Source organism: Rhamphochromis longiceps, linkage group LG5 (genome assembly GCF_057381845.1).
Source record: "Rhamphochromis longiceps isolate RC_006_pf linkage group LG5, R_longiceps_female_GT1.1, whole genome shotgun sequence".
In the NCBI taxonomy this organism is placed as follows: Eukaryota; Metazoa; Chordata; class Actinopteri; order Cichliformes; family Cichlidae; genus Rhamphochromis; species Rhamphochromis longiceps.
Genome location: NC_140561.1, coordinates 36850793 through 36878615, shown reverse-complemented (window position 1 = coordinate 36878615; position 27823 = coordinate 36850793). Strand labels below are relative to the sequence as shown.

Here is a 27823-nt window from a genome sequence, read left to right as displayed (position 1 = left end):
ACAAAAAAACTAAACATTTCTACAGCTCTTTGAATCAGCCAAATGCCCACACCCCAGTGTTAAATCAACTTGTGATGCTCTCACGACCACGCAGAGAGGCTGTCGTTGGCCCACTATCTGAGGGTCACTTAAACTCACTAATAAAGACTTATTCTTCACTATACCTCGTCAATCCTCCCAGCCCCACTGCCCCTCTTCTCGCCTGTCCTCCTCTGACCGGTAGAGGTCGCAGCCTAGCAGTTGCTGAGTGGACGGGAACGCATGGATGGATCAGAGCGCTCCCACATGACAAAGCTACAGCGCGTCTGGAAACGAGGAACGGAGAGCGGGCGTTTTGGGAGAAACCGTAGACAAGATCATTTCTTCACCTGCAGCACGCCCGGCTTGTTTCGCTGTCAAACAACTACACTGTTTAGCTTCCTAGTTTCAGAGATTACTGAGGCGGGCATCTGTCTTTTCTTTCCCCCCTCTTTCCAAGTGAACTTTATAGGGATGTTATATATGAGAGCATCAGCGTGCAGTTAGGGCCGAAGTAACTGTAGGACGGATATAAAGACTGAACATCTTCTCGTACTACTTTTTTGTTCGGTTTGATACACAAAAGAAAAAAAAGAGAGGGAGAGAGACGTGTGTGAGTGAGTGTGTGTGAGTGTGTGTGTGTGCAGGAGAGAGAGAAGTCGCACAGGTTTTTTTTTGGGAGCTACGTTTTCATGCCGTCAGTCTTGCGGACTCTGAGATGGACGTCAGATTTTATCCAGCTCCCCCTTCAAGCGTGGGTTCATGTACGCTACCGACTGACTCCGGTTTGGACTATTACCATTCCAACAAGGTAAACGTTTACGGTTACTTTAGTCGGTCAGATGTGCAGCCATAAGTTTCATGATGTATATTGAATACGCATGGTGGCAGACGGGTCGTATTTTTTCAGGCACGCTGTTTGAAGACCTCTAGTGACAAGTGCTGCACTTTTGGTTCCCTCGGGATCAGTGAGTGACAGGCTGCATTTCCCCGTCAACTTCGTTGTATTTCTTTAATGTATTTGGACTCATAAACTTTGCTAAAAAGGACACCTGCTTTGAGATCGTGCACGTGAGGTGGCGTTTAATTTCAAATCGCTTGTGTGTTAGTGTGAATAAACTGGGGCTGCGTTGTGCTGTGGATGTCCTGTGAGCAGAGTTGGAGCGCACCACTTTATCTGGCGCACCGGAGGAGCTGGTGATTGCTTTCAACAACCAAAACTGACAAATGGACAAAATGAACGTGTGCATTTTTTTCTTGTCTTCTAATATATATAGACCGCCAGAATGTTTTCTATATGATCTAAATGCTTCAGAATTAACTGCGGAAATACACTTTCCAGCTACTTTACAGGGCCAGTGCACTATTATTCCGAAATACAATTATCAGCATTGCGTTGAAATATGAGAGCATGCTATGCGTATTGGTTAAGACTATACTTCTACATGTTGCAGCGTGATTTGGCATTTTCGTCTGTTTTATTTTGCATTATTGCTCGGTAAGATACTTTCCATTAGTACTAATCACTAGTATATTTTGGCATGCTTGGTTATCAACACCTGTATGGACAAAAATTCAACCACATCATTGTGCGCATAATAACTTTTTAGAAATGATTATTCGCCTTTGCCTTTAAAAGAAGCCTTCCGTGTTTGGTTAAAGTTTGATTATTATATTAGCTTTTGTGTTTACATTAACACTGATAAGAAGTGCTGGAAAAATTAACTGCGTTGTACGCACGATTCAGTAGTAAAAGAAGCGTTTATTGAACAACTTGAAGTGCTAACACCTGTCATGGATTATCTATCTCTGAAAACAGGCTCTTTGAAAGAAAGGAAAGAAAAGGCTGCATCTGCAGTAGTGCGTTTTGGATTTTCCAATTTCTTCTTGAATTATGTGGTTATTGATATCCTGTCGATGTTGGGCCTACAGTAAAGAGAGAAGCTTTTTACTCTTGCACTCTGTCCATGGTGGACACCATTGCAGATTCTTTTCCTTGCAGAAAAATGTTTGGCATCTACAAGTGAGAAATGTACATACAGACCTACTTAATAGTCCAAGGTTACAAGTTGCAAGTAATGAGCCAAGTTTCTTTTACTGCGGTGGTCAAGGTAAAACTTGTGTAAACATTTACCAGTAACTATTGAGCAGAACTAGAAGAAGGCAGTATACCCCCAGCCATTCACATTGGTTTGCTTGCCTTAGCACCTGGAAGAAAGCCAGCAGGCAGTTAGCTTTTGCTGATGACAAAGTGAAACATTATAGCTCAGTACAATATTTGAATTGTTAATCTATCCTGTTCATGCACACAGTCACCTGTATGTATACATGTCCAACACATGCGGTTAGCTGCCTGTGGACACACTCTTCTACACCAACACTCACATACTTGGAGAGAGATTTGAATCACAATACGCGAATGGTTTACAAGGATTGCAGTTATTCCTCAACTCCTGACTCACTGGGACATCAACATCAGTCTTTAAAATCCAAATGAAGTGTTCATAGTTATAGCTCGATTTTGTTTTACACATTAATTTAGTCTATCACTAGAAGCAGAATTCAGATAGAAGTACTTTTGTAATCTTTTTGTGATTTTGAAAAAGTTGTATAATTGTGTGTGTGTGCGGTTAGCTAAACACATACACTGTAGGCAGACAGAGTAGCTGCAGATGTGCTATCTACTGAAGATCACAGTAGGACCTTGTTGTTTCTGACTGAGGCTGCGTCCCAGCTCTTGTAGTATTAACACAATGAACTGTATTGGTTATCATGATTCAGCAAGCGTAGAGGCTGTTGGCCCGGTAAGGAGCAGGTTTGAGTTTCAAGGACAGAATCATATAACATTGTCATTACTAAAGTAACAGCTGTGACCATGATGTAAAGCGACACATTATCTGCACTGTACTCCTGCTTCTACACGTAACTGTTGAATAATGATACAGGATCTTTATAAGACATTTTTGGCAATAGTTCATCTTACTGGCGCCTTGAATTCACAAGTATGGAGTTGACCTGCTGGAGTGGCTCAGTATTAGAAGCACCGCAGCTGTTTAATGCCACTTCAATCAGCAAGTGAGGAAGCTGATTTCTTTTTTTCTTAAAGTCAGATTCACAAGACAGTTAGTCATTGCTGTTGATTTTTTTTTTTTTAATTTTTCCATGGTAAATTGCAAACATAATTCTAAGCAATGTTAAGAGCTGCATGTTTTCAAATAGGCACAAAACTCCCAAACGTGGCCTCCTGAAGACATTCACACCGATATATATATATATATATATACAGCTTGTTTGACAATCACTCGTGTAATTATGCATTACAGTACAGTATTAAATACACCAACCAGGAAGTGCACATAATACAAAGTGGGACAGTTCACATATAAAAAAGTGTATGGCTTCCTGTTCTAGTGGTGTAAAGTCAAATCTATTTCTGAGGGTGACTGTTAAGCTTTGTGTGAATGACTGTAAATTGTGTGCACACACAATGATCAGATCTCTACTCTATTTTTCTACTTTTTTTTAGAAATCAGAAGCAGAGGAAGGAAAGATTGTTAATGTAATGCTTTTATTCAGGGACAGGTTGTTAAAACAGATGCAATAAAACATTCTTGCAGCACAGATTGCCTTCAGGAAGGTTACAGTGCTCAGTTTTTGTTAAAATATGTTACATGAGCTAACTTCCAGGAACCTCATCATAGGTGTTTTCATTATTTGGCCTTTTCTTCTGTGTTATAAATGGGATGGGCAGAATACAGTGTAGTCAGTATATATAGCTAGCACTGCAACCTAAATACTGTAGTCACTGTGTTAAATCAACACCTCTTTAAAACAACTGTAAGAACTAAAACTGAGCACTGTAATCTGAAGGTAGGATTTATTGCATGACTGATGACTACATTAATGCTAACAAACTGACAAGAGAATGTAAGCATCACCCAAATATTTAATCAGAAGGTTATGCTTTAGTTTTGTTTTTCAGTCAAGTTCACGCTCAAAAACCAAAAGGATAAAGATATTCTTTAAAACCGTTATGATGATTCTCTGCAATTCATTGTAAAAACAACCTGTGCGCCCGTATTTCAGAACAATGCAAAGAACAACACATGAGAAAAGCATCGATTTGTGTTTTGTTAAGAACCCCACGGCTCTGTTGCTCTTCTCAACTCCATCCAACTTGCATTGTCCTGCACTTGCACAATCACTGTGAGTCATCTTTACTTTTCGCCCAAGATTTCTCCTAATCTTTTTGAAGCCTCTCTGTATCTTTCCTCGCTGAGTGGGAGGCTTGTTTGTTCAGTGTACACTCAGCTGTGTATACCAGCGCTGAAGGCCACTTCTTCGCAAATGCCTGTTTTAGTGGGAGACTATTTGTCAAATGCATTATGACTTGTGCATACCCCGAGGCAGAATCACTCCGGTGAAATGAAGTTGGATAGATTACTGTAGATGTTCCACTTTCCCCTCATCCCTTTTCCCTCTAACAACACAGTGCCCAAGAGGGAGCCTCTCGTGTAATTATACTGTAGTTATACTGTAGGTTTATAATTCGATGGTTTGCAGATGTTACTCTTTACATAGTTGCAGTCTGTTCCAACTCACTATCAGTTATTTAGAGATTTTATTTAGGGCTAAATGCGTGCACGTGTGCGTATATTTGCATGCGTGCAAAGTGCAAATCTAATTGCTAAAACACTTTGAGGTGAGCTGTATGTATGAAACAGGTTTTAAGGTATACCTCATTTATACATTTATCTTATGTTTAATCTTATGCCCTATTTTACATCACTACACGAATACACATTACCATTAGCTGACATTCATCCACTCGAAAAGCAATGAGGCCAGCTTTTGCAGAGCACGTACCACCCCTTTTTAAGTGGTTCGTTCCATTTCCAGTGCTATCCAAATCACTGTATTAGTCACAGGATACTTCAAAGTATGGACAGGCAAAAATATTTTCCATTTGAATTCTCAGAATGTGATTTTTTTCCCCCTCTTGAAAACATGACAGTAATAGAAACAGAAATAAGAAGAGTTATTTCAGCAGTACCTCATTCTGTACACAGAGCGAAGTTAATTACATGGAGGCAAGCATTCTTGGGTCGACAGCATGGACTTGGGGTTTTTCATTGTGCCCATTCATAACATTCTGCTGACTGGCCAGTCCGAGTTGCAATATCCCAACTATTCTCACTGGGAAAATGTTAACCCATGCATGGCTCGCATGCACACCAGAGGGAAAAATGCAGTCTGTGTTGCTGGAACTACAAGTGGCGAGTTTGCTGTTATAATGCAGTTACTGGCAGTCGGCACATGGAATTAAGGCTATGTTTTGGATTTAAAAATCACTAAACTGTCTTTATTGTAAAGTTCTCTTGTTTTATTTTTTAATTTTTTATTTTTTGGTCTAACCACTTCCTGGCTGTATTCATAATGAAGTCTTTCTGTCTCCCCACATCCCCACCCCCACCCCCCTCGCTGTGTCTAACTTCTTCTCTCATTTACCTTCCCAGCAGCAATGTCAAAAGGTTATGGAGGGAAGCTGGATCGCCTGGGGCTGATTGTGTCTTTGAGTTAATCATAAGTAGCTACAGTGTTATTCTCTGGAGCAGTGGGGCTTAGATTGTGTTGTGTGCATGGACTGTTACAGTAGGAGTGTGATGGTTTTGTTTTGAAACACAATAAAGCGAAATAGAGGTACGACTGCATTTTTCATCTGAGTTAAATCCAAAAGTGTGTTACACGCAGAACCCAAGCTTCCTCGTTTGGCTTCATGTCTGTTTAGCTATGTTTCTATGTTACAGTATAGTTGCATCACAAGAAAAAGCCCCAATCTCGCCACATCAGTGATACTGTAGTTTCTATTCTATAGCTGTATCTGCCTTGGATTTCATGGGGTATTTTAAGGACAGCTATTGTCTGTACAGAGAGCAAATAAGGGGATACAGCTATCCATTACAGGGATTTACCACGATGGACTCGAGTTTAACCTACAAGATAGAGAAGTCAACCAGACTCACAGCACTCCAGTGCTCTGTACTTTATAATCTAGACCAGACATGACTCAGAGCTACTAGAGGTGTTAAGAGGGTCATAAGTCATGTATGGCTGAAAATAGATTCTATAGTTTATCCTGCCTCGTTATCTACTTAATCACCGAGGTCCATAGAAACAGGCTATTTATGTTGATGATTGATTATATTACCAAGAATTGAATCATGACAGTGTATTTTTTAAACTCCTCCCAATATACTTTAGAGATATACTATTGCATTTCGAGTAATTTCTGCGCTGTTATCAGCCTGTAATCTATCATTCAGTAAGTTTATCAGCAGACTGCTTTTAGAGTGAGGCTGATATTAAGTTTTCAGCCTGGGTGACGTGCATGACAAGCTGTAAGTTACTGCGAAACACAGCCGCATCATAAGGTGTCAGAGTAATTTCAATCTTGACGTTGATTACGAAGTGAATCGGCCGAGCCCCGGTTCAACTCGTGCCCCTCATTAAATCACATTAACCCTAATTATCGTCACAGCCCCTTGAAACCAAAATACAACAGTCAGGCTTGACTCTTGGCTCCTCAGCTGGCTGTTGGGTGTGTGCATCATGCACTTGTGACTTGTGTAAAGTCAAGTCCAGTGTGGCAAGGCATTTTAAACTGTCTTCACCTCAGGAGGCCACTGGTTTCTCAGTAGCAATTGCCTTGACTGGCTGTCTCTCCCCCCCTATCACCTCCCTCCTGCAGCCCAGTTTCCTTGTGCTGCTTTATATTCACTTCTTGATTGGTTGGGGGATGGGTGGTGGAATAGCATTTGAGAGGTTAGCTGGTTAGTGAAGGGAGGGGGGAAGAAGGTTGGTGTGTGCATAAAGAAAGAGAAGGGTCTGTAGGTGGAGGGAAACTGGAGAGAGATTTTTAGGGGTACTTTATTTTTCAGCTCGCCATTGAGTCTGTAATGTCATTCAACGATGTGGAAACCAAAATGAGCCTTGCCACCAGATGTGTTCCAGTCCAGATAGCGACTTGAAAGACAGACGTTTATTGTTTTAGTGCATTTGGTGTGGTTCAAACCCAAACTGCATGAAATGCTGATTGATGGATTTCACTAAAGAATGTCTGTGCGTGTGTGCGTGTGTGTGTGAGAGGGAAGCAAAAAGAGGGAGAAAGATCTCCTTTATCTGATTTATTTAACTATTTCTGTGCCCTGTTCTTTGCTCACTGTGCTGACGGGAAGGGAAAGCTGACAGTATTTCAGTGTGCTACAGTAGCATTTCAGAGCAGATTCATCTGCTTTCCATCAGCACTGCAGAAAAAGAAATACAACCCTTGATTCATTCTTTGTTGAACTTGAAGGCTCATTCTTTAAGTCGAGTTGCACTTTTATGTCTGTTGAGTGAGGTCTCTGTATTTCTGTAGACAAAACAAATGTAACATGCTTCAGCAGAGATAAGTATGGCAAACATAGTAGTGAGTGTCATAAAAGCTGTTGCGTAGAAGGCTTTTTATTATAAAAATGAGCCATTAGTAACTTTTGATCTCTTGCTGTGCAAATGTATGTTTTTGGTTCGCCAATAGCAACAGCCAAACTTGTTGCTGACATTTAGCAGCATCCACATGCATGTGGTTTAGACTTCAGGTCAGGAAGTGCGTAGTTCAGTTTTTCGTTGCTACAGTTTTAGAATCCCAACTGTGAATAGCATGTTCCTAATTATCATACAATAAAATTTGGGTTGTTCCCATTGTTTTATGATTAAGGAATCAGCATGCCAACATGGATGCAACAAAGACAAAACATTTTCATTGTGCTGAAATTCTACAATTCCCCCAGCAAGAAAGCTGATCTTCATTAGGATAATTGCTTCATTTCATTCATAAACAAATAGACCACAAAGTGATTATTCTAGATGCTGGAGATTATGAGCACAGTTATTGGACTTGGCAGATTTGTGTAAAGCAGGCTTTGGTACATAAATTAGCGTAACCATTGTACGAGAAAACCATATCAACATTTCAAATAAGCACAGACGGATCTCATCATCTCTCACTTTCACACTCGCCACTCTCCAAACGTCTTAGAGTTCATCCACTAATTTGTTTTTCATTTCATCTCTATAGGAATGTTGTGTTATAGCATATGTTTTGGTACTGTCGTGACTTTTTTGCCAGTAAAGGCTGTAGCTGAAATGGTGGAAGACTAAGGCTGATGGGCAGGAAATGAAACACCAAGGAGAAGAAAGAGTAAAAGGAGAATGGGTAAGAGCGATTTGGGGGATCTTGAGAGGTCAGAGCGTGCAAATTATGACAGAACAGGTCTAGATGTGGTGTTTCTAACATCCTTAGTTTAGTCTGTTAAGGCTCCAAATCGCTATTTAATGGAATGATTCGATTTTTTTTCTTGCTTTTTTGTTAGATGGTAAATTATCACTGTTGACTCAGTGCTGGTTGTAATAAAGATTTGTTGTGTTAATGGAGACAGGAACAGGAAAGTCAGGAAGAATGTACTTGTTAGAGTTGGCCAATGATTTATTCGTTGGCGTTATAGTCCTCCTTTCTCCTTCTGATGGGTGTTTCTTTAGAAAAGGTCAGCAAGAATGGCATGATCCAACAGATTCCATAGGCTAAATGTATAAAAACACTTATAAACAGAGTGTCAAAGAATGCAGCTGTCGGGTTCGCAAGCCTGGGCAAACACGAACAGTTGTCTTAGCTTCCTGAGGCATGTCCTGTGCAAACAGAACTAGAGACGGCTGGTTCAGGTCCACACTCAAAGACCACAGGACCACTGAGAGACACTCAAAGACATACACTCTCTTGCAAGTAGACGTTCTTGCATGCAGTCACATCACACAAATAAACACAAGTGCAAATGTGAGCTCATAGACCACAGAAATGTGTTGTTATGTAGCAACATTTCAAGCCACAGATCACTGTAACTGATACTATGAGCAGCTTAGCATTAGCAGCTGATGTGCGATCACTGTTATTATATTCAAATGATTTGTAGTAAAATGTATCCAAAAGACAGTCTTTTAAATTTGTTTTTAAAAACCTTTGACTTGTCAGTAAATCATTACTGAGTCACTTATGGGTTGCACCGGAAGTTAGTCAGCTGGTTAGACCACCAGCGATTGGTCGTCCACCATGTGCCATTTGTTTCTGTGCCTCCCTGAGCCAAGTGTGTGTGAGATTCCCCTCCCTATCACTACAAACCCACAGTGCCCCCAAGGCCTCTTTTTGCCTCTGTCTTGTAAACCACCTCTGGCACTGTTGGGCTTTGTTCATAATGTTTTCATTGTAGTATTGCCTCACTTTCCAGGAATTATATTCTCTGTGTGTTGATAGCCTGACTTTGCTACCCAATCATTTTCAGTGACAATTTTATGTAGTAAAAACACTTAATCTTACACAGGAGCCACCCTGTAGTAAAATGCAGATGCAAATGCATTTCTCAAGTAGTGCCAAGTCTTATTTGGCATTGCTTATACACTTGCTTTTAATATATGTACTATATAATAGATTAAATAAATAGATAACAGATTTACATTTATGAAAGTTTTTTAACCTTAGCTTATTTTTGATCTACAGTAGCTGTTTATGTCTGAGTACTCTGATGTGTTGGTGCAGCTGAGACTGAGTGTGTTCACAGTGCAAACGCGGCATTGCTGGCACTCCTGGTTTCACTTAATCTTTGACACAAAGGCACTTGCTTGTGGCTGGGATCTCAGACAGATTTAGTGACAGAGAAAGCGAGCTAAGGAGAGAGAGACCTCTGGTTAAGTGAGCGTAGATATCATTAAAAAAAAATTGCTTAAATTACTTTATATTTATTATTTGAGTATCTCCATTCACAGCAAATGGAAAATATGTTTCTATTTGTTATTTATGTAATTCTTGAAGATTGCTGGCAATTATTTGACAAACTAAGGAAAACATAGCATAGCAGGTCTGATACCATGCCAGGTACTTTGGTCACCTCAGGACCTTTTTCTCAGTTGTAGAGTACACAGACATCCGCAGATACCGCCAGTGTGATGATTTATTTGCCTGCCATTTTGTAATCACCCAGGGGGTAGAATAGAAAACATCTCTGAGATTATAGTTTCTCTAAGCATTCAAAAAAATAAAAAAAAACATGATAATAATAAAAAAATAATTCCCAAGAGACTTTAAATAATTTGCCAGTAAGCTCTTTTAAGGCATCTTTTGATGTTTAATCAAGGGCTGAAACATTAATTGGAAATGTTTTCAGCATCGCTGCAGTGATGAAAATAAAAAACAAAAACTATCTGAAACATTTTTAAAAGAAAAAAATATCTGAATCCAAATTGTCTTGTTATCTCGAGTTGTATTTGTAATTACTGTTGTTGTGTTGGTTTTTTTGTTGTTTAACTTTACCTCTTGGCACCGTAGACTGTTGTTTACAAAGACTTGCATCCTTAGATGCAGAATTATTGCATTCTGATAAGTAATTAATGAAAAAAGAGTCTTTTTGAATCTGGCTGGAGGAATTTATCCAAAATGGAAATAGCCACCTCCCATCGTACTTTCCCCAGGATATGCTGACACCATTCATGGGTTAATCACCGTATTTTTGGCAGGAGGAAGGTGTCAGTTCTTTTAGGTATACACCATCTAGTGTTCTTTTAATTGACTTCAGGAGAAACTGTATCAAGACGTGCTGATGAAGTTACAAATTGGCTAAAGCGTCTCGTTCTGAGCGCCAGATCTCCTTGTTCCTTTTGGTTTGGTTTGTTGTACTTTCTGCTGCTCAGCATAATGACGAGGGTGGAAGAGTGGAAGATTTCAATTACTCCAAGAAAGTCAAGGAGGCTGTTGAAGTTTGAAAAATACAACATGAGCTGGTTGCTCTGTGGAGATTGTGCCCATTTGGAATGTAATTAAATTGGTTTGGCTGCTTGCCAGTGAAAAAATACATTTCTTTTTTTTTTTCTCTTTGCAAATGAAAATGTATAGAGTGTTTTGCTGAAAAATACCTGGAGGGAACAGTAAGCTGTTGAATATTTGTAATACAGCTTGCATTGAGCAGTTGAAATGAGTTTTGAGATGAGTTATCCGTTGTGGTTTCCCCTTTGACATTTCAAAGGTATGCAGCTTTTGAACCATGGATTTACTGTAATCTATTTTTTTCTATTATTGATGTGTGGTTGAGTTATAAAGTGTAGATTGGCTTCTCTGCCATTTCACTAGCTTTGCCATATCAGAAACCACAAGGCCACTGAGCAGCAGCAGACTTTGTAATAATGTTATATACATGGTGACATGTGAAGCAGAGTTGTTGGTCCCAGTCAACACAGGACACTGTGCAAAACTGGTGTTTACTTTACACAAACACTCCTAGTAGGCTTCACAAAGTAATCAGTCTGTGGTGAAAGAGATATTTCCGAATTGCATAATTTGAACATGATAAGCACATAAATATGCTGTGAAATTGAGGAACTGCAATTTTTGGCAAATATAATAAACCATAAATGTCATGGTAGCAAATGTTCTCACATAATTTACCGCCCCAGTTTACACTAGACATTACTCCGTTTCTGAAAAACAAGTTTTTAGGTTTTAATAATTTGAATCTTTAACGAGTAACTGAGTGAAAAAGAGAAACTGTGATAACCGTGTTATCATTTCTTCTCCTTTAGTTACGAAGAGCAAAAGCAATTGACATTTGAGATTGTTTTAGCACTCACGGTGTGCAACATGATCTTCCACCTCTTCAAATGACCGCAAAAGCAGCATAAACCTCAAAGATAAAAATAAAAAGATTATTGGTACGTGCACTGTTAACTTTCAAGAGGAAAAGAGAGAGAGGAAGGGAGGGAGGGTCAGAGTGAAGAACCACAAGGAGAGTGTGAGCTGTTAGGTTTGTTAGGTTGTTGTGTGTTTGTTGTGGAGTATTATAAAAATCCAGCCGCTTCTGATCCACTGTTCCCTGATCTGCAAATGGATCGAGCTGCCCAGCGGAGCCATTCTTACAAAATCAGCCTGACATGGCGTTATAATAGCTTTTTCTTGTACGTGTTCTGTCAAATCAACTTAGCTTCTTTGGGTGCTATTTTAGTGGTCACAGAGTCGATTTTTTTTGTCTGTGTTGCAGCTTATCCCCAGAGAGCCCATGGAAATATACTCATATGTCCAATGCCATAATGCCATCGTTTTAGCACTATGACACTTTTGGAAAGTGTACTTTGAAACCAGATCTGTGAAGCGAGGCAGAGAGGTGCTGAGCTGATGAGCTAATTAGTGGGGTCTACCACTGTTGTGCTAATGGCTCTTGCTCATGCATGTGTGTATGTGCTCAGGCTGTTTTTTTAAGGCTTAATCCAGCATGCACACGACAAAGCCTGCTAAGTGAATCAAACGGCTGGGTATCAGTGGAAACAAGGCTCCTCAATGGAACTGCAAAGATAGAGGAAACGGGCACAGATATGCCAATACACCTGTAGGGCATTGACTCTTTGCCATAATGCTTTCATATGCCTCTGAATGCAAAGGCTTTTTGTTGTTGTTGTCTTAGATACATTTCTGGGAAAACATGTATTTGTGTGTGTGTGTGTGTGTGTGTATTTGAGAAAATCTGGACTCAGGAACATACTGTAAAGCTATAAAAAGTAGGTTTCTACTGTTGCAGCCCTGCGATTGTGCAATCAACTACAAAACAAACACGTTCTAGAGAGAGGAAGCGATTGAAAGATAAATCTTTATCTGGCAGGCAGAGAAAAAAAGAGCTTGTTGAGCAATTTTGTAAACTTACACTGAATAAAAATAATAAAATAAGTGGACCTGGACAGCACATTGTCACTGTTCCATATAAACATGCGAGCAAGATGAGGCAGTTCCTTTTCCCAAGCATGCACGTGCTGACATGACACCAGCTCTCACTTTCATTTGTGCTTATGCACCTGCTGACACTCACTGTTATTTTCATTATAGTCGTTGTTCTACATGTTCTTACCACAGTGTGATTGCACACTAGGCAACATGTTTCTAACACTATATAGAAAAGTACTTGTCAAGACAGCTCAGAGTGAGAATTTCTGGGGATTTGTATGCTTTTCAAACACTAAAATTCACTTTGTTAAAAGGAAAAGCTGCAGGTAAAGTTGTTATTTATGTTACTGCATTGTTCAATACTCAAAGCTGGACAATGGATTGGAGACCACACAGCATCTGTAGCTATAAATACATTTGTTTTATATAACTAAAAGGAAACTAAAGATAGCCCTAGCAAAACAAAACCAACAGAGGCCAGGAAGGCTGACTGCCACCAAGTAATGTCGTGCAGTTCAACTGAGTGAACTCCACCCACCACCTTGCTTAAGCAATCGCACAATCAACAGATAACAAACGGCTAATATTTTTGATGACTGAGTAGTAGTTAGATTGCTGGATTTATCCTCTCAAATCTGAGGTTTTGGTGATTTTCTTAGTTATCTCACTGTGTTTTAGTTTCCCAAAACCAAAAGTAAAAGTACAAATGAGCATTTTAATATAAAACAATAAATCAATAACAAAGTTAATTAAGTGTAATGTTGTATTGTTGATATGGTTATATAATATTGGTGCATTTAATATAATCTTTTACAAATAAAATCCCTCTTGCAAAGGTTTCTAACTGAATGAAAAAGACAACTGAATTGCACTGGAAGCAGGATGAGAACCACATGCAAAAAATTCACAAACTATCCAGTAATCTGTCAGAAACACTATATTCAAGCCTGCTTGTGTGCTGTTTGCATTTAGATGATCCCCCCATTCCTGACATCCTTTCATAATTAAATGAAATTTTCCGTAGTCCTTCAGCTTTATTTAGTGTATTTGGCAACTACAGTCATTAAGCTGCACAAACATACCAAAGCAACAAAGCAACACGAAGAGTAAGCAGGTCTCATGTATGGCATAGAGGCGACAAATAAGCTAATTGGGGATTAACGGTTAATGACTGAACGAGGGAAGACAAGTGCCGAACCCCGTTTTGTGCCAAAGTCTGCAGTGATGTTTTTTTTCTTCCTGGCTCTGTTCACCTCACCTGCCATGCTTTTGTTCCTATTCCTCTGCATTATCATCCTCTCAGTCCCACTTAGCCGGATTTCTTTTCTCTCCACTCTCTCATTTTGGTCTCTCTCTGTCTCTCTCGAGCTGATTCTCATCCTGTATTAGTTGCAAATGCAGAACTAAGTAGCTGTGACAACATTCTCAGATGCTCCAGCTGTCACAGATTTATTGAGTTATTAAAGTAATGTACTGTGATTAAAAATGCTAATTTTCCCTGAATCGTATGCCAGCTTACATATTTTTTTTCAATAGCTGATTTAATTACGTGGAAAATGAAACAAGGGTTGATGATTCAATCTTTGCAGCCAATTGCCTCGCCATACAAAAATGAATTACCTCATGATACAGAATTATTGTTTGAGCTACAAAAAGTGAAATGACAGTGGAATTGTATAAATAATCAGAGCTTTTTTGGCGTTGCGTTGTGCAAGCTGTGGCGAGCAAATGCTCATATTATGCTCATATTTGAACCATCAAATATATTAGGTTAGTTAGCATTTTGCTTATACAGTATATAATCTCAGCAATCTTACCTCAGGCCACAATATGAAAGCAAAGCTTTGAAATGAGTAAAAAAAACTGATCCATTAAAATCCTTATCTCAATGCTCAAGTGCGCTCAGAGCATGTAGGATAGTTCTGGTTTTTATATTTAAAGCATGGATTTTAAATAACGAGAGAAAAAAGTTTCTCCGACCAATATTGTTTGAATTGTGTCCTCGTCTATTCGGAATAATTTCCTTTCCCCTGGGGGATTTGTTCAGAGTGCTTTCCTTGGCTCATTTTGGCCTCTCATTATGCATTCATGTATTCGTTTATATAATGCGGCACGCTGCAGCTTCATTGGACAAATCTCAGTTGTTTTGGACACCATTGTGTATGATACACGAATAGTAACATTTCTTTTTAACTGGGTGTTCTTTAGTTTTACTTCCCACAGTCTATTTCTCCTGCTTAAGTGATTTTGCAAATTATGCAAGACCTCTTTTAAACATCACCAGATTGAATCAGCTACTGAAAAAGTAATTTTCATTTAAATAATGAGATAGAACTTCTCCCTTGATCGCTTGATCTTTGCAGAAAACTTTTGCTGAGCAGCGGATCACACTGTGCCCTTATTCCAGTCTTGTAAAATCTTTGCAAGATGGGCCAAACAGCATCATACATTTTTTTTGAATCGCTTCCAAATTTTCAGGGTTCCGTAACAGATTGAATAGTACCTACTGTATAGGTGAGCTTGTCAAATATCCATGATCATGTCACATATCTTTTCCACTCTGGAAAGGATTGGGTTGTATATGGAGTTCAGTGGAGTGAGTGGCTCCAGCCCTCCAGATGTCCTAGACATAACAGAAGCTTGTCAGCTCTGTAGCTGGGCTCTAAATGGGTCGCTCTCCTTGATATCACACAGCTACTTCACAATGACCCCACTGTTCGCCTGATATTACAGCACACCAGGTGGCTCACTACGAAAGTCATGGCTAGACAAATATGGACTGCATATGCTTGTAAAAAAAATCCTAATATCTGACTGCTGATTTCAGAATTAAGGTATGAACATGACCTTTATTCTTGCACCAACTTCAGATGATAGAAACCTCTATGCATGTTTCGTTTCATTTCCCCTCTACCAGCATTGTGTGCATGGCTGTATATAAGATTACATACAGGGAGCTCTGCAGAGCAGAGGAGGCAGTAACTAAACTGAGGGTGAAAGGGAGAGGGTTGGGTGCATGGCAGTTCAGTGATTTCTGATTTATGGTTTGATTACAGTCTTTCCATCCTGCTGAAGACTGGCTGTATTTGCCTGCATCACGTGAACTTTTTCCTCACATGGCCTAGTCATGCAGCAAGCTCTGGCTCATTCTGCTTCTTGTCAAAATGAAACATACATATGCACGTATAGACTTACATCTGTGGGATGGCATTAAGCCACACACAGACGCACACGCACGCACATTCACACACAATGATGGCGAGATAAAATGGAGAATTGCTCTTTTAGTCAGCTGAGCAGTCTTCTCTCCTGCAGCCTGGCAACCATTCAATACAATTTATCTCTTACTGGGATATAATATTGGTATTCACAAATGCAGCCAGTAAAGGGACAAAAAACAAGCAGTACAATAAGACGGTGTGATTTGAGCACAGGTGTCCACCGTCTTGGATTCATGATATCCCACTCAACTGAATGAAAATCAGCATATTTATTGCTGCAGATATGAATGAGGAGCCAAACTCTCTTCATCTAGAATGTCAGCGCCACTGTTTGCAAGAAGAGTAGCCTTGAAAATCAGACAATGGGCCTTTTTTTCACCTGTAGCTGGCTGGATATTCTTTACTGAGAGCTGCATTCCATTAATAGTAGTGATCAGACCTTGGTGAGAAAGAAACACAGTAGCTAAGTGTTCTCCCTTTATGTGCCATTAGTGTTTTTAACCAGCATCGATCCACCTGCATTTCCACTATGTTGGTGTATGAATAGGATGAAAGCTCCTGTGAAAGAGCCAGCCACTGATATCATGTCTCCCCGGGCGTTCATTAAACTGCCATTCATTCTTGTATTTTAGGCCTCTTACTTTGAATTCTCTTCCACTTCGCATTTTGTTCCATGGGCTGAAGTAGACCGTTTGACTTCATCTTGTCACGGTTATGAAACACTTCAATAAAGTGGGGAGCCAGTATAAAATCTGTCTTGATTTATAGCTTTGGCAGGACAGTTTGATCTGTCAAAATGTAGCATTGTCGTAGTGAAAGGTTAATAGCTGATCAGAGTTTCAATAAATAAGTTCTTTCGATAAAAGAGTCAGGAGAATGTGGAAATTTGCTGTGCACTTTTATGTTATTGCATAGAACAGATAGTCTCACCTTATCTGGTCTGTAGGGTTTTTTTTCTGTCTTATTGTAGGGTCTATACTTTACAGTATAAAGTGCCTTGAGGCAACTATTGTTGGGATTTGGCACTAAAATCGAATTGAACTGAACTGAATTGAATCGAGAGACAACAGTTTGACTTTATTTATCAAAAGTCTAAAGCACCAAAGCTCCTGTGCGTTCACCTTGGTATGCTACAGACAGCCTGACAGCAGAGTGGAACTGATTGTCTCTGGCAGCACTCAGAAAGATGTGAAATTAACACCTACTTAAAACAGGAAAAAAAAGACCTATCAGAATGATGGTTGAGCGTGCAGCAGCTCTGGCTTCAGCAGGTACATTTGAATATGAACATCCCTGAATGAAAGGTTATGACCCATAAAGAGGGGGAACGATTTGAGCGAAGCGTGCTGAGGGGAGAAATGTCAGAGTGAGAATGGCAGGAAATATGTTAGTGACAAGGAAAAAGCTGCCCCTGGTATTCTAGAGCCCCAATGAGTAAAAATAGGGCATTGGGCAAGAAGGCAGGAAACCAGCAGAGCGAGGCCTCTAGTTGGAATTTCTTCTGGGGAGGAGAGATAAGAGACTTAACTCCCTCCTGTCTGGGCTGGCTGACTTTAACATGCGACATTTGATCACTGATTACTTATGTAGAGATGGACAGAGGAAGAAGAGATTGAAGAATTGAATAAATGATTTGAGCACTGAGAGTGCTGTGAGCACTGTTTCGGTGCGCTTTCTGATGACTTGTCAGTTATTGAGCATTGACATGACATTTTAATTAGGTCAAGACTCGTGATGGAAACCAAAGACCACGCTCACACTTTCATGAGAGCTCTCTCACGCAAATGCACATTTATGTGTGCATATATACTTCACACACTCTCCTGCGCTCATAAACACACTTTGAGGTAATGGCTGAGGGGTGGAAAGTACCCTGTGTGAGAGTCTTGGGTTCCTCAGGTTGGAGAGTGGAAGTTAGACAATAAACAGTGGCCTTATCGTGCTTCGGGCAGAGCTTCCAACCTGATAGTTCCACATATGACTTCCAGCTATTAGAAACAAATATGACCTCTATACCACTTGTCTCAGCCCACTCACTCCCATGAATAAGCAATTATTTTAGGACCCTCGGTGGTAACTTTGTCTCAGCGTTGAGATTTTAGACTGCCGCGTGCATTAGCCTCGGCCCTGTGCTTCTTCACTGTCACTTTACCACACTGATCAGGCTGTTTTATTAGATTTCCCTGTAGTTACGTGACATCACTGACACAAGATTTATTAGGGTTTTTTACAAATCAAATTTCCAGGCCTAGTGGAATGTGAGATTGATGGCCCAGAAAAGGCGAGACAACAAGGTCATTATCATATCATTGATTACAGTAATTTGTACATGGTGTGGCAGTTGTTCATCTGATAGGGCGTTCACTGACAGCTACACAGTTGACAATGTGGCCACTTCTTATAAACTGTGGGTGGTTCAGGAGTTCCTGATCTCGTGCAGAAAGAAAAAAAGTCAGAACGTGGCAGGCATCTACGCAGAAACTAATTATAGTGTACAACAGCTCAACACTTAACATCAACAATGGAGGTCGTCTACATTTATTATTTGCTTTCGACTGTTTTATTCCTGTTCTGAGAGCAAAGAAACATAATTCTGGATAGAAGTGATCAACCTTGCATTGCTTATTTCCTCATGAAGTGTGTCTATTGAATTTGTATCTGTGAGGAGAAAAGACAAATACATTTATCGAGCGTTTGATTTTCTCCCAGCCAACTGCTTTGAGACTCTTATTTTAGCTACTGATTTAAAAAAAATTGAAATACTCATTGAGGATATTAATTCCCTTTGAAGAGATGCGGCCGGAAATCCCGACCTTTAAGATGGTGGGAAAACAGAAGAATAGTCGCTCTGTTTGAAACACGGCGTGGCATAATTAGAGTTTAAAGACACAAGTGGTTTCATGTAAAAGAGAAAATGTGTTACATATGCGCCCTTATGTGTACTTGTTGTGTCCAGTTACTGTCATATTGAGGACACAGCCTTCCTCCCAGCATGACTGCAGTGTGAGACAATAACCTAAATACCTGGCGGATTTCAGACTTTCATTCTTTCTCTTTTTCTTTACTTCACTCTATCTTTGTGATCCCTTTTTATTCTCCCCCCACCTCCATCTCTCTCTCCTTCTCTCTCGCTGTCTGTCTCGCTCTTCCTCCTTTTTTGTATGCACCCGCTTACCCACACTCCCTCATGGTCACTCTCTTAAGTGATTGCTACATTTCATCTCATGGTAAATCGGCCATCAGCCCAGTGAGCTATCATTATGCAAATGATGGGCAATTCAATTTCAGCTGGTCGGAGGGGGAATTTCTAATTAGGGTGAGGCACAGCACTCAAGATAGAGAGAAAGATGTAAAAGCAGAGGGAGACAGTAAGGTGGAGAGGTGCTGTAAATGGATCTCATAGGTAAAGTGAGAGGTAGAAGAGAAAACCTAGAAATGAAGGAGCATCCATCCACAAAATTAACGTCTGCATTGCACATATAATCTTTAGTCAGCTATTAGTTGCTAGCATCTTTCTCCTCCTATTGTTTTTCCCCTTTCTTTGATCATTTCTCACCAGTTAATTTTAAAGTACTGGCTTATCAGGTTAGAACATGTTTTCACTGTGGGATCCTCTCCAAACCTCATAATTTAAAAAACATGATCTCTTAAATTTAGTTTAATCGCACTGATACTAAACTTTTTACGATTTCACATGGCGAAAGGGGGAGGACAGTTAGTGCAAACTATAAATACTTATATTGACTGACTCATTTGCCACTTAGGTCATTGTAGTTGTCTCATACCTCATTTGTAGTCACACTTACAAAGCATTTAAGAGGTTTTTATACTCTAAAATATGAATCATGTTCCCTTCCCTGATACATTACAAGAATTTCTTCTCGTTGTGTGAAGTCAGGTTTCAAGTTCTGTCAGTGTGTGGTGTCGCCTCATGTGACTGATGCAGACACTCATTCAGTTGAGAGTGGGGGCGGGAGTGGGGGCAACCCTGCACTGCAATTAACAGATGTGAACTCTGTCTGTAACATCACATTCAGACTATCAGTAGATGTGACAGTTTACTCAAATGCTTCACATGCAGACTGTTGGTTGACGTTACAACAAATGTATGTTTCCTAATCGACTAAAATGCAGGCTTTTGGTAGAGATTGCAATTTTCCAGTGTAGTAGTTCTGAAAGCAAAACACAAAACAAAGCCTTGACAACTCTTCCGAAGCAAGTTCAGACTGAATACTATATTTCATTTAAATGCGAACTGGATGAGACAAACAGTTGTCAAGAAAAGCACAGAAAACACAAAAAGATGTACAGAGATTCTTTGATGCATTAGTGAGTAATATGACTTAGGTATCTCCAGACTTAACGTGATGACGACAATTAATGTATCTGCAGCATCTGCAACTTCGTTTGTTACATTTGACGAATAATGTTTCTTGATGTTGTGCTGCTGTCAGAGTGGACTGGTATTGTGCAGCGGATTTATTTTGATGGAGTGTCTCTTTTCTTCCTATTGTTGTAATGAAGCATTGGGCTTGTCTGTTTTTGTTATTTATTCAGCAGCCCAGAGGGACAGCATGTTTCCTGCAGGGAGAAGAAGAGAGAGAGGAAGAAACAGCTGGTCAAACTTTTTCATCACGATTAATTGAATGTGCTCAATTTACCTGCGTATGAGAGATGTTTGCATTCTTTAGTAGTTTGTGTTTGTGTGTTAGAGCTAAGCAAACTGTCACTTCTGATTTGATAAATCTGTCGGATCAGTTTCTGTTTTTGCGCGTCAACATATATCTGAACATGTGTAGGTGTGTGCATGTGTTGGTTATGACACACACGCTCGCGCACACAAACGCACACAGACGCACACACACAGAACAGAGGATTCAGCTGAGATCAGCAGCTCACCCCGGGCTGTCAAATATTCTGTCAGCACAGCCCAAGAATCACAATTGGACTCTTTGGGAGGCATTAATTCAAAGCACCGTAACAATGCTCTCTGAAACCAAATCAACTGCCTGTAGTCAGCATATCAACTCCCAACTAACTCTCTCTCTGTATCTCTCTATCTCCATCTCCCTCTCTTCTGGCTTCCGTTGCACTAACTTTCCCAGCTCTGTCTTTACAGCAATGCCTGTTTTACCCCCAACCCTGCCCCAGTCGTTCTAAGATGTGTGATTGAACTTCTAAATATGTTTTGGAAACCGAGTTTCCTACCACAGATATTGTACTGTAACTACCTCTTGAGCTCAGACCATGTGAAAATGATGTTTCTAGACAAGAATGAGCAAAAATAAACCAAAACACTAATTAATTAAAAACTCTGTGTCTTAAGCTTTCTATCATTTCGAGCAGTGCTCTGCACTGAGGTCATGGTTTGGAATAAACACATGTCGTTGTTGCTTTAGCCAGGTCAGTTACCACTCAACAAGGGCTTACTATGTTTACATACATGAGAACAAAGTATGATGCAAATAAAAGACTGCAAGGTCTGACTACAGTAGTATTAACTACGAATGCTTTTAGTGTTTGAAGGGTGAAAAGGACAGTTAGAGTAAGTAGAATTTAAAGTGTTTTTTGCATAAAATCCCAAAATATTCCTTTTAAAATTATATTATGCAAGTCACCCTACATTTGAGAAGCTGGAACTTTGAGATTTTCTTTAAAAGAAACAGGTTTAAGAATTGTTTAAAGATTTTTTGAGCCAGTGCCACAGAGTTCAGTATTTATAGCCATAACTAACATAATATAGTTGGAAAATTATTGTGGGTTACACGTATTTCTTACAGTCTAATTGTTTAATCATATCAGCACTACCTTTCATGACTTATTACAGCTATTGTAACAACACACAGTATGTTTATAGTGCCAGTGCTGACAGCTCAGTATTGTTAATGGAAACTTTTTACAGTATATCACAGTTTTTGCCTTTGAGTTTAGTGACCTATAAAGCCTGAGATTCGGGAGTATTTGCTCTCCTCAGCAATCCTAATTTATTAAAGAATCATTCTGCCCAGTGTCTGTTTGTACTAAAGTAATCCAACCTTTGCATGTTTCATTTGTAGAAAAAAAAAGAAATGACAAAATCCCTGTTTTTGTATTAGCTAAAGCTTCTCCCAGCCATCTGTTTTCTGCCTGTAACACACTAGTTGTGTCCAGTGCACAGCAGAGGTGCTGGTTCTGCTTGTCATCTGTTGGTTGTAACTTGTATCGTTGTAACACTGTGTTTTTTTGTCCTCAGGAAACAGCCTTATAAAGATGAAGGGTTTTGAAAATAATCAAAAACAGAGGATAAAGGAAAATGAAAAGTTCCTTTTCTTCTCTCTGAATCAGAGAGGGCAAGGGCTCTGACTGCACTTTATTAATGCACTCCATCTCGCTCACTTCTGTGTCAGGCATAATACAAAGGGCAGGTGTGTGCGTGTGTGTGCGCACGTGTGTGTGTGTGTGTGTGCGATACCGTGAGAGACAAAATGACGGTCGAGAGAGTGAGCTAATTTTTCTATCATTAAGACTTATTGCAGTAGTTATCCTTTGCAAAGGGTGTAGTGTTATAACGTTCCTTGTGGCATCTTTGTAATTGCCTTTGATGTAAATGATATATATATATATATATATATGTGTGTGTGTGTGTAGTTTAATGATGGCTTGTCCTGTGCATTCATTTTTACTGTAAAAGCCTGATTACCTTCACTTTAATTTTGAATGTAAGCTTTTTAGATGATCCTTAACAAAAAGAAAACCCCAAAAAACAATTCTTGATCTCTGACTGAAGACTAAATTCTAAAACTTTTATTTCTGCTGTGTGAAGAGTTAACTATGGCTTTAATCCACTCTGTAATCCCGTCAGTGGACTGTATGCAGTATCTAAGCTTGGGTACAATTTTAGATGCCTCTGTTGTATCTCCTATCTCACTTGAAAACATGCAGCCAAGCTCTACATTGTTGTTTCAGTAGATACAGAATCTACTTTCTGTCACGGCCCTCTATGCCTTAAGGTAGACACAAGAAGTCAGGAAAGCATGAGAAATGCGAACAGAAAAAACAATACAAGAAAGAAACACAGTGTCATAAAAGTTTGAGAGAAGAGGGAAAAGCCAAATGCATAACCACAACTTTCGCAATTAGTTATAGTTCTCGCAACATTTTCAACTGTTCACCGGGTGAAACAGCGTGGCTGCAGTCACTCTGATTAAGGCCCAGGTTGGATTACAGTGAATTACCACGTTATTGAGAAACCGTGTGATTTCTGTCACCAGCAGCAGACGGCATCTTGGCTTGAGCGTAGCTAGAAAACAGATACAAACATTACCTCCTCATTGTCACTTTGCGCTAAACTTTTTCCGTGTTTAAAATCAGGAGCGTGCAGTTGCAAATTAACACGCCATGTTAATTTCGTAAAATGCTTGCAAACTGACTTGAAAATCAATGAAAGGAACATGGAGAGCTAAACGAATATACAGATTAATAGAGACTGGAGAGATACACACACACAAACACACACGCACACACACTACTACCCGTAAATTATGATCTGTGTTGACTAGTGGAACAAAAACTATTGGAGAAACGTAAACACAAGATGAGGCAACAAGACAAGACAAAGGGTGGAGGCAAAGTGAGGGGTGTAGGAGATCGGAAAGTACAAAGCTATACTATCTATACTTGGCTTTTACTGGAAAGTACAAAGCAAGTATAGATATAATATGAAGGAAAAACTGTGTTAATTTTACTTATAATAATTATTTGGTCGAATTGTTATAATGGCATTTCTTCCCAGTGCAGCCTTAATCATACAAACTGACATGTTTACAGTAGGAATGAACATGTAGTCGCTGGAAAAGCTGCGGTCAGCTATAAACAGCCACAGCTTAAATGCTGCCGTTGGCTGGATATTCCCAATGGTGTGATCAGTAGTTTGAGAGGCAGTGCTGGCCTGAGGCAAGTAGCCCCTGGCTTCATGTCCTGGTTATGGTCGAGCTGTTTAAGCTTTAGTTGACATTAAAACATAAATGTCTTTCTGAGCGCAGTTCTTGGAAAGATATAACAGTACTTAAATACAGCTAAATGGAGTTCAGTGTTTACTGAAATATCTAAACCAAATTTATATTACACGTTTATTAAATTTGAAACGGCTTTAAACACAAGAAACATATTAATGCATTTTCTTTCAGCACATCATTATTATTATTATTATTATTTTTGATATAGTTTTGTACACCCTTCTCTTTGAAATAAACAGCACTTACATGTCAGTGTTTTCAAGGTCTGCAGGCTGGAACTCACAGATGGTAGCAGAGAGACTGTGGATAAATTAACATCAAAAGATGTCAGTTAATCCTTTTCAAGTTCCCTGCAAAGAAAACTTAGTTACATAAAGTTGAGGAGTGGAAAAAAAAATCAAAGCAAGCTGTAATAATATTCTAGTAGGATTACAGAACATACAACCCCTCCAAATATAGATGTACTTTCAGCTTTTCCTTAAAATTGTAACACAAACACTAGTAAGTGTTAGAATCACAGATCACAAACAAATGAGAAAAACCTGTAACATCTGTCCTCAAAATTATATCACATACTGTGAAAAGTGTATGAAAGAAAATGATTCATCACAATGCAATATGCAAACTGATGTTGTATCCTGCAGCTGGTTTTCTCTCAGACTCTTAAAAAAACCACTGAAAAAGTGATTCATACTCTGTTACTGAGTGTTAGACCACCACATCTATAAATCCGACTGATATTATGTTTATGCAACACAGCTGACAAGTTTTTAGTAGAGCATAAGAAATAGCCATTTTAAGGGTGTAAAGACTGATTGACTGTTTTGAATGAGTGTAATGTTTTGTATTATTGATCTTCTGATGTCAGTGTGCACCCATTGTTGAGTGCTTACTATACAAAGTGCTGTGTACAAGATATATCAGTAGAGAATGTGTGTACAGGCATGACAGTGTGTGTGTGTCTGTATGTGTGTGTGTGTGCACACATACATTGCAAGTATTTTAAACCATAGACGAGTGATAGTGTTTCCTCATAAGCCTGTCTCGGCCTTGCATTCCTCTCATTGGTAGAGTCTGGTGTGTGCCGGCTTTCAACTAATCTGGGAAGAATGTCGGTTTCAGATGCACATGTGTTCCATTAAGTCCAGATCTGCGTAAATAATATAACATGCAACAGCTAGCATTACAGGTAACCATACCCCCACAGCTGCTCCTTCGGCTTTACAGTCCCCCAGTGGTGCAGCCTATAAAAAGGGAAGGCCAGTGTTGATTTCTAATGAGAAAATCTATTGCAGTGCTCACTGTGTTTTAAACAAGCTAATATCGCTTTGCAAAAAAAGAGAGATTATTTGGCAGTTCAAAAATATGACTCGAGAAATTAAATTGTATTGGATAAAAATTGGATACCTCTATATTAGATAAGAAAACTTGGAAAATGTGCATTGATGGTGCATTAATATATGTTAAATGGTACGCTGACAGATATTTGAATTACTCACCTTGACATGCATCAGAATAAAACAAATCTTTATGTAAATCAAAATGAAGACATGAATGTTTGTTGCATGGCTGGAGTCTTGCAACCATGCATGCTTCCCAAGTTATTAATGATTCTATATGCAGACCACTGCCATTAGACCTTTGTGTTTATTGTCAGCCTGCTCTGCTTGTAGTGATTGGCTTGGCCCTGCCAAGTGGCAGGCCAGTGTTTGCTTGTGCTGTCTGCCTGGGGAAACCCCTTTTGTCCCCAAACAGACACTGTATATAATACAAAGTTCAGAGGATGCCAGCGTCTTCCTGGTGTGGTGCAGCGTCTTCCTGTGGCAGATAAACAAAGTTAGTTAGAAGTTCCGAGTCATTTATTTAGTTATGTATTCATTTATGTTCCTTTTACTTTTTCGGCAAAGATTACAATAGCATGAACAAACAAGTGAATCTTGCCTGCTCTATTTTGGTCAGCAGTAGAGAGTGGGTGGGCAGGATTTAAAAAAAAAAATAGAGAGAGAGAATAAGAGGTTAGATTCAACCCGAGGTCAAGTAGACATGGTACGGCATCTGGTTTGGCAAAAAATATCACAGAAACCCAAACCTGACCAAAAAAGTCAAAGAGAGAGGTGAGAGCCTCTGAAGTGAGTAGAAAACAAAAGAAAGGTGTCAGAGAACAAGTGTAAAGAACAATGCTTCTTGCACTTGCAAACTGTTGTGAGCCAGCAAGGAAATGTGAGGAGTTTGGCTTTTGCTGTTCTGGGTGCCAGCACTCCTAATGAGTCTGTCAGGGCCAGTTAGCACAGCCAGGCCTGCTTGTGTCCCCTCCAGGCCATAGACAGCTGTTATTAGCCCCGTAATGGCATGCCACAGGGCCAGATTAGCCTGGCACAGTGGAGAAATATCAAACATTCACTTACTGTGGCTCCTTCGCTGGCTAAAGAAGCTGTTTGGCAAGGAATTCATTTAGCTGTGATGCTGGCAAGCTACCTAACAAGCCCCAAAAGAAAAAAGGTCTTCAGTGAGAGATGGAGTTAGTGTACAGTAGCTCCTCTGGAAGAAAATGTTTTAGTTCAAGCAGATCGGGTCAGATTTCTGATCCCTATTAAGAAACACGAGTCACATCTCACATGGAATCATGCTTTTGCTTTATGATTAAGTAGACATGGTTTGCTGTTTTCTTTTTGCCCGGTGATGATTGTCAAAACAGCACATTCTTATCTTTACTAATGCTGTATCATCATTATGCAAACCTCATCGACAAGATGGCCACTGCTGTCTATTCATCTGTTTTTACCTTTCATAATGAGCACAGGAAATCAAAACCTTACACAGCAAGTACTCTCACTCTGCCTTGGGGGATAGTGTGCACTATGCACTGTCTGTGATCAGCCCACAACATCTGATCAGCATACTGGTAACAGTTACTGATCTATAAAGTACGCATCTTACATAGTATACTGTAAATCATATTCTTGTTTCGAGTCTGCTGTTTTCTGCATATGAATATGCAAGCTTTTGCATATCTGGCTTTGCAGCTTGCATCTCATGGCAATCACTCTGCATTTAGATCCATAAACACAATATACTAAAGTGTGTTTAGGGTGTTTTCCTATAAGAGCTGGGGCCGAGTCACTATTTTACACCTATATGTGTTTTCCTGTCTGTAAGCTCTTACACATGTTTTCCTTGAAGTAAAAGGCCAGCTGTGGTTAGTTCATGCCATTTAAAAAAAATATTGTTAAGCACTGCATGTCTCACTGCAAAACACTCTCAGGCTAATGCCCTTGAATGTATTTATGTCTTTCTGGGTGTTCTACATATGCACCCTGTCTGCGTGTTAAAGGAAGAAGAAAAGTGATCTGAGGGAAAGATAATGTGATATTTATTAATTACTGCATTGTGTGTTTTCTTTCAACAATTTGCATCATATCCTCATTAGCAGACCATATGGATTGAGTGTGGCAAAGTCATTATGTACTATACAAAGCAAGCAGCTGCTGTAGTTATTTCCAAATATAAAACTATGTCTTGTTTATGAGGGGGTAGTTTTCTACATCACTGATGGCAGCTTTTATTTTCACAACAGGCAGAATACAAAGCTAAAAGCGGGTCGAGAGAGAAAAAATAGATGTAGCCCACTTTATCAATGAACACGCACAAAGCACGCGTTCTCACTATTCTAAAAATCAGATGACTGAAACAACACAAAACCTATTGAACACATGTTACTGAAGAGTGATGCTAATGTGCAAACAACAGAATATCGAGAGAATAACAGATACGCAGTGCTGTGCGTACTAGCTGAGAGTGAAGTG

At 39.6% G+C, this 27823-nt stretch overlaps 1 protein-coding gene across 2 annotated transcripts in view; it reads left to right on the top strand.

Annotated features, from left to right (window-relative positions):
• Positions 1 to 262: 262 nt before the first annotated feature.
• Positions 263 to 27823, top strand: part of tox2 (TOX high mobility group box family member 2) — a 91680-nt gene continuing 64119 nt past the window's right edge. For both annotated transcript variants that reach the window (XM_085407475.1, XM_085407473.1), the window contains exon 1: positions 263 to 829. In XM_085407475.1, the coding sequence (XP_085263601.1) occupies positions 737 to 829 (93 nt within the window). In that variant the 5' untranslated portion in view covers positions 263 to 736. The remainder of the gene's footprint in view (positions 830 to 27823) is intronic.